Source organism: Gekko japonicus, unplaced genomic scaffold (genome assembly GCF_001447785.1).
Source record: "Gekko japonicus isolate JY-2015 unplaced genomic scaffold, Gekko_japonicus_V1.1 scaffold2720, whole genome shotgun sequence".
Taxonomy (NCBI): Eukaryota; Metazoa; Chordata; class Lepidosauria; order Squamata; family Gekkonidae; genus Gekko; species Gekko japonicus.
This window is the reverse complement of record NW_015172090.1, coordinates 92,289-100,355: the sequence shown is the minus strand read 5'-3', so window position 1 is coordinate 100,355 and position 8,067 is coordinate 92,289. Positions and strand designations below refer to the sequence as shown.

General features: G+C 45.7%; 1 protein-coding gene across 1 annotated transcript in view; it reads right to left on the bottom strand.

Moving 5' to 3' along the window:
• Positions 1-1,598: 1,598 nt before the first annotated feature.
• Positions 1,599-8,067, bottom strand: part of LOC107118557 (killer cell lectin-like receptor subfamily F member 1) — a 13,160-nt gene continuing 6,691 nt past the window's right edge. The window contains exons 3-5 of the mRNA XM_015420922.1: positions 7,070-7,224; positions 4,010-4,122; positions 1,599-1,722 (exon numbers count right to left, since the gene is read on the bottom strand). Of these exons, the coding sequence (XP_015276408.1) occupies positions 1,599-1,722; positions 4,010-4,122; positions 7,070-7,224 (392 nt within the window). The remainder of the gene's footprint in view (positions 1,723-4,009; positions 4,123-7,069; positions 7,225-8,067) is intronic.

Genomic DNA, 8,067 nt, shown 5'->3' with positions numbered 1-8,067 from the left:
AGGAAGAAAGTCATGGGCTTAAGCTCCTGATAGGATCTTATTCAGACAACCAACTCAGTCCCTATGCAAAACAATACATGGAAATAAATCTGACATTAAAAACTACAGCACTCAAAAACCAGTGGGAGAACAGTTTAATCTTCCAGGTCATTCTGTTGCTACCCCAAGAGTGACAGTCTCTAATTGATCTAGCTTATTTTGCAACAGAGAATCATGATCAGACTCTCTCCTTTTAGCACTCTTCAAGTGCTTTTATCCTGTCCTTGAGTGATCAGACCAGCAAGCAGGGAGAGAAGCCTTCAACCATTTTTTCTTTCTCCTTTGAGCATGCCCACAAGTACGACTGAGCCTGTTGGGATATGTAGTTCATGGGACTGTCGGCCATTTTTTAAAAAGGTTTATCCTCTGAGCATGTGCACAAGTGCTGATGAGCCTGCTGGGATATGTAGTTCATGGCTGTCCTCCCTCTCTACACTGTTCATTTAACCCCTTCCCCAAAGCACAGCAAAAAGCTGAAGTACAGAGGCGTCTTCCTTTGAAAGTTTTTATAAAGAAAACAAAGTTTTAAGCAGCCCCTGTGTGTGAATGTGAGTGTGTGAGAGAGGTGCAAATATGCAGTTATGCACACTAACTAGAAAAAAAATGGTGGCCAGAAAACAAGAGACCACTCAGACCTGCCTGATGGCTTGGGTGTGCAACAGAGTGATCAGACAACAGGAAATCTGTTTTGGGACCAGCTCAGACCAATAAGAATGGACTTTCACAGGTATCAAAGAAACATGCAGTAAGGGTGGGGGAGTCAGACAACTGAAGCATGACAGACAGATGTTGCTGTCTGATTGTGCATTTTAAATCTGTGAGGGAACAGCAGTGGCAATGGATGAAACTGCATGTCTGATCACAGCCCTACACATCAAAGGAACAACAGCAGAGCAACAGAAGGGAAGGATGCACAGGTCCTGGCCTATCTCTCTCTCTGGCTCTATAGTCTCCCCCTCTGAAGTCTGAGGCAAGAAGAAGAAGAGGAAGAGATTGGATTTATACCCCGCCCTTCACTACCCGAAGGAGTCTCAGAGCGGCTTACAAACTCCTTTCCCTTCCCCTCCCCACAACAGACACCCTGTGAGGTAGGTGGGGCTGAGAGAGCTCTGAGAGAAAGTGCTCTTTTTCAAGGACAGCTGTGCCAGAACTATGGCTTGCCCAAGGTCATCCAGCCAGGTGCAAGTGGAGGAGAGGGGAATCAAACCCGGTTCTCCCAGATTAGAGTCCGCACACTTAAGCACTATACTGAAAGACACCACTGACTCCTTCTCTTCTAACCCAGCCCTAAGTCTCAAGGAGCGAAGAATGTTTACAATAACTTTGCCTCCATCAGTCCATTTGTAGCCCTTCCTACCCCCCACAACATTCATTCACAAACCAGGCATTTTTCACAGGCAGTAAGAAATATTCACAAAATGTGACCTCTCCTTTTAGCTTAGCCCTCCATACCTCTAAACACAGTACATAACCATGGCAGGATAGTGCTCCCCCCCCCCGCCCCTTCTGAGACCAGGCTCAGTTTTTTTTTTCCTCCTCACAGCTTATTTTTGTACTGTTTACACCAGAAGTGCTTCTGTCTCACAGATCCATTTGGTTACAGCGCTACAAGCTTCAGAAACCACTCTGTTTCCTTTCAGCATCCCACAGCTGTTGGCTTGAACTGTACCCGTCACTTGCAACCTGTAAAATGAAGGCAAACGTCAACTGCATATTGGCCATAAGGTGGCCATAGTCACTCCCTCCCTTCGACAGGACATCAGTATAGAGATCTGGATGGATCAGGTCTTGCCAGATCTCAGACATTAAGTCCTGGCCCTTGTCGGTATTTGGAGGGGAGGCCACCAAGGAAGTCCAGAGTCCCTATGCAGAGGCAGGCAATGGCAAACCACCCCTGAACATCCCTTGCCTTGGAAACTCTAGCACGGGTGTCAAACTCATGTGTTATGAGGGCCAGATCTGATATAAATGGCACTTCGTCAAGTCGGGCCATGTGTGTCTTTTTCCCCCCCTCTCCCCACGTTTATTTTACATATTTTCAATCAATTACAAACATTTCAGTATCTTCAATTACACAAACGTTTTAGAGTCATTGCTATAAGTTACATGTCTTATTACAACTAATCACTCATTCCATTTTTGCTTTTCTTATCCTACTTTTACATGCTTTATCCAATTATAAACCCTTAGCCATCTTTTATTCTGTATTTTTTGGTCTTTATCCTGCAGTATTAAACTCAAATTGTCCATTTGTGCTAGTTTAAGAAGTTTAATTATTAGATCCTCTTTCGAGGGAGTTTTATCCGTCTTCCAGTTTTTTTGCCACTAGTATTTTCGCAGCGGTTATAATGTATACTAGTAGATATACATCTTGTTTAACGTAATCCTTCGGAATTATATTCAATAAATAAGTTTCAGCTGCTAATGCGACATCTAAATTTAATATTTCTAAGATAATATCATGTACCATTTCCCAATATTTTTGCATTTTCCCACAGCTCCACCACAAGTCGGGCCATGTGTGTCATAATATATAATGCCAGGTAGCGGAGATATTGCATTGGAGCCCCACATTAGGAGTGTGTGTGCTAAAACTAATATTTATCTATTCAATTAATGAGTAAGGGGGGGAAAAGGGGAATATAAGATGTGGGCTGGAGGTTGGAGCACTGCGGGAAGTCAGAAGGGGTGAGTAATTAGGAGAAAAGGATATATGACAGTTGGTAAAGTGACGTATGTTTGACATTAATATATCCTAATAAAATTGTTAAAAACAAACAAACAAACTAATATTTATCTGCAAAACTGGAGTTCCTTGAGTTTGTAGAACTCTGTATTTTAACTGTGGTTGGTCCCAAACCTCCATCCCAACCTTAAAAGATACCTACCTAAAATGGAAAAGTGGGGAAATACTGGGATTTGGCAATGCAATTTTAAAGAATAAAATGTCAAGAAGAAGCACAAGAGATCACAGTAGAAGGATGCCTCACAGCCCCTAACTGTGAGGATGACAGAGGCCAGGACTGGTGGCTGGGAGGCAGAGACGAACATACTGAAAGGCCGAGCAAGCTGGGTAGTTTGGCAGCCCCATCCTCTGCTCCCTGCACTCAGAGGCCGCCCGAGCTCAGAAGGGTGAATATGGGCAGGGGAGGGCACAGAGGGGGTGGAGAGAAGAAAGCCCCACTCATGGGCCAGGTTAAAGCCCTGGGTGGGCCAGTTCTGGCCCATGGGCAACAGGTTTGACAACCCTGCCCTACGGGGTCGCCATAAGTCTCTTGCCTTGAAGGCCTTGCAGGGTCACCATAAGTCAGCTGTGACATGACAGCAAAAAATACAATAAAATTGTTGTCGCAAACTAGTGGCTTAAAGAAAAGGAACTGGCAAAAAGCCTGCCAGCGTCACAGCAGGGTAAAATGGTGGATTCAAGGGGATGATGGCAGTAAAATGGCTCTGATGGGCGCGGGAGATTAAAAACAATGCACAATGTTCTATCCAGACTGTGTGATAACCTGATTGGAATGCCGTCTTTCTGGAAAGATCATAAGGACGCAAGGGAAAATCTGGGAAGTGGTCCATTGGAGGAGGAAGTGGTACAGATGCCCAGTTGGGAAGCCCATGGACAAAAGAACCGTATGGAAGTCACCTGCCTTGGGTTCCTCAAGGCAGGGAATGGTCTTGTACTCTGCAAAGCTCTGTGTACACTGATAGCTGAATTATTACAACAGTATAGTTTATAGTTCCCATAGCAAAGCTGCCACCTCAGAACAGTGTTTCTTAAATGAGGGCCATTTCAAACATTACTCTCTTAAAAAGTTCCCATGTGCGGAGTGCAGTATGCATGCCATACTTTGTAATATGTGAGGCATTTCATTGCATCTGTTTCACAGCATATAGATGTGGTGTTTGTGTGTGTGGGGGAACCCTAACATATTTCCAACCTAAATGCTTGTGAACACCAAGAAATACTCACAGGGTACTATTTAATGGGGAACCATCTATCCAGATCCATTCTCCTGCTGGGGAAGTGGTGGTTATTCCAATCCACAGTAGCTGAGCTCCATCGGTAATACTCTGTATGAAGTCCTGCCAGTGATACAAGAGATCTGCAGATTCTATAATATTTCATTTTAAAATGTGTACCATGCCTTTCTACCCACCGCACACACCCCAAAGCAGCTGGTTTTGAAGTCATGTAGACACTAGTTAAGTTACTGCTCCATAAAATACAGTCAGATACCTGACAGCAGGTGCAACTCTGCACCATGTACAAACCTAGATCAGGAAGACAGTACCTGTGGCTCTGTATTTGGTGTGCTTCTGCCATGCTTTGCATGAGCCTCACTATGCCCGTCCTTCTAAGCAGTAGCCCTTCCACAGCTCCCCTTAAGACACATGACAGCGTGCTCCTCCCATGAGTACACAACTACTGTCCATGTATCATTGACTGCTGGTAGCTGGCACACAGCAGGAGACTAGGGGGTGGGGACATACAGGGGTGCCATTGCATCAACAGCATGATGTCGTTTCTAGGGTGAACCCAGAAGGGATGTGATGCTGCTCTAAGATACAGTAGAAACTCTATGGCTTTACCACAGAGTTTCTGCTGAATCTTAGAGCAAAGTGATGTCACTTCCTGGTTCACCTGGGAAATAACATCATGCTGCCAACATGACTGTGATTTTTTATTATTTTTTTCTTCTGCTGCCCTACTAGGTGGTGGCTGATTGGGGGGGGGGGGGGTAGCAGGAGACCTGGGAACCCAATTCCTGCAAGAAACAGCAACAGAACCACACATGGTAATCTTTGGCTTACTATGGAGTTTTCTGGGATGGCCAGAGCATCGCCCAAGGGCATTGGCATCAAATCTAGGCTTTTGGGCAGATGTAACATCACCTGTTTTTGGACCTCATTCTAGCCTGTGCCTTTTCCCTTTGCCAGTTTGAGGAGCAAGGGCAGGAGGCCTCCCACTACAAGTCGGCAATGATATCCCTCATCCCCTCGCAGAATTGCAAAGGTGCCTGCAGACTTGAAAAGGCTGGGGACCCCTTCCCTAAAGTGAGCTGTGGAGTAGTTTCTATTTAGAGGGATGCCCACCAAGATACAGTGCATGTGGCTGGGCAGCAGCGCAACCAGTGTGGAGGCACCAGACTCAGGAGTGGTGGTGGTAGGGAATGTACTGTCTTCCCAAGAAATGCCACCAAGCACACGCTGCTGCTCTCAGACGCAATGCAGGACTACCTTTATTGATCCTACTTTAGCTTAAAGAAAAAAGGACATCACTGACATCAGTTTTAGAAACTATACAATAATACCAGGTGGGCAGCCATGTTGATCTGAACCCACAGAACACAGTTTGAATTCAGTGACTCCTTTAAGACCTACAAAGTTTTATTCAAGGTATAAGTGCTTGCACACAAAAGCTTATACCTTGGATAAAACTTTGTTGGTCTTAAAGGTACCACTGAATTCAAACTTTGTTGTACACAATAATACGAAAGTTTAAAAGTTGCAAAACTGCTCAAATGCAATCCAAATAATTAAGGCCCCCAAATGTAGATTTTCATGATGCACAGTTTCCCCCCCTGATGATGGCTGTGTGTTACAAGCCTCCAGGTGGTGGCTGGAGATCTCCTGGAATTACAGTTGATCCCCACATGACAGTGATTGGTTCACCTGGGGAAAATGGCAGCTTTTAAGAGTGGACCCTATGGCATTATACCCTGCTGACATCCCTCCCCTCCCCAAGCCTGCCACCCTCAAATCTCCAGGTATCTCTCAGCTCTGGCGCTGGCACCCCTAATTGTAGCCCAGAGGTGCTGCCTTACTCTAGGGTAGCTCCAACAGCAGGGGCACCCCACTTCTAACCTGAACCAGAGACCCACAAACTCAGGCCAAGGAGGGCACTCCTGGGTCTGAAGCACAGAGCAAGCCATAGCTCCAGAAGAGGGCTCTCCATTTTCAGGTTGCATAAGGCAGCCCTCAGAGCAAACCTCCAGTTCTTCCCCCCACCCAGCAAAGGTACTCATATGAAACAGTGGCACTTCCACCAGGTAAAGTATCTACATTTCTAAAGGCCATTCAAAGGCTACCTGGCGCATAACCCTTCTGTCTCCAGAACTGCACCCAGTCCTTTTGTGTCCACCCACGTCTATGTGAGAATCTTTTGTCTTCACACTTGTCCTTCCTGCTCCATCCCTCAGGATACCGAGATAACCAATCATATATTCAAATGTTTAGCAATCCTTCCTGACGCTAATCAGAGACCTATCTCCCACCTTTAGTATAAACCTGGGAACCTTTTCAAACTGCCTTGACTGGACCATTAGTGGTTAGAAAACCTATTCAAGTAGCCACCCAGCACCTGGCAAAACCCATCAGTGCATTAATCCATTAATCCAGACTCTGCCCCTCTGGAACCTCATTGGTCACACCTAAGTCTGGCCCTTCCTGATGCCGCACCCCCTGGGACCCATGATTGGCCCAGGTAATCTTTTGTCTTCACCTGAGAAAAGCCCCTCAAGACCTCCTTTTGGTCGCCATTGTATTCCAAGGTCTATATCCATCCACGCACATGGCCATCCAGGTCTGCACTCAGGACACCGCCTATACTTTGAGTACACCCCCACTCTCTCTCTCTCTCTCTCTCTCTCTCTCTCTGCCCCCCCCCCATAGTGCATAACGCTGACAGTTGGCGCTATTCTCTCTTCAAGGACTTCTGCACATCTGGACAGGTAGTATTACCCCATGACTGACCCCTCGATTCATTATCAATCACCTCTGCTTTCTTAGTTCTGTATTGCTTGCTCTTATTGAATGCTTAGTGTGCTTGTAATTAGGGAAACTTTTAAATAAAACTATTTAATTTACTCTTCAAATCTGGAGTCTTCCTACTGTACTGGACTTTGGTATACAATTGGTGTGTGATCCCTGTACCCCTCTGGTCATCCCTGCTGCATAGCTAATTCCCCCAAACAACGAGGCAGGCCATAGGCAGTAACACCTAAGGATGAAGGCGTCAGTTTGTATTTACCAGTTCCTCCTGTTCCTGTATCACCACAATTTGCGAGTCTTTTGCTGTGCAGTCCTGCCGACTCTGGTTCCAGTTTTGTTTTTCTTTGGAGGCCCAGTAGCATTTGTCCTCGTGAAGCAGCCAGTTTTCTTGGCAAAGTTTGCACTGGGAATTCTCTAAAAGAAGAACAAACAGCCAGTGTAAGGAACCAGTTGCTCTCCAGGATCAGTTCTCTACGCTGCAGCTTTTCCTGACCTTGTAGCTGGCCATTTGTTAACACAGAGAACAAACTACTCATAAGCCAGCTCATGAAACTGAAGGCTTGTCTGGGCTATCCAGGTCAGGGCTAGCCCAGGAACCAAGAACCACGTACATTGTCCTAAGTTTCCCAGAGGAAGCATGGGATAAAAATAAATCAATATGCTAATTATTATTTTCAGTCCTACAAAGCTGGAAACTGTCATTGTGCAAGCAATGTCCTCCCATCCCAGGCTTGGGAATAAGAAGGCGAAGAAGGGAAAGAAGGAGGCGGCGGAGGAGATTGGATTTACACCCACCCTTCACTTGGAGTCTCAGAGTGGCTTACAAACTCCTTTCCCTTCCCTTCCCCTCCCCACAACAAACACCCTGTTAGGTAGGTGGGGCTGAGAGAGCTCTGACAGAAACTGCTCTTTTCAAGAACACCTCTGACAGAACTATGGCTTGCCCAAGGTCATCCAACAGCCACAAGTGGAGGAGTCAGGAATCAAACCCAGTTCTCCCAGATTAGAGTCCGCACACTTAACCACTACTCTAAACTGGCTCTCTTGGCAACAAGACTTGGCCTATGATCAATCCACAGTCTATCACTTCTCATTCCCATTTAAAAGTAAAATTAAGCACATTTACACCTCTTTGGATGAGAATCAATGGGACTTTAAAAATGCTTACCATTTAGTAGGATTATATCCACACATTTCTGAAATGTCATTTTAAGGTGACTGTCTCCATGTTTAGGGACTGGATTTCTAAGTAGCCAG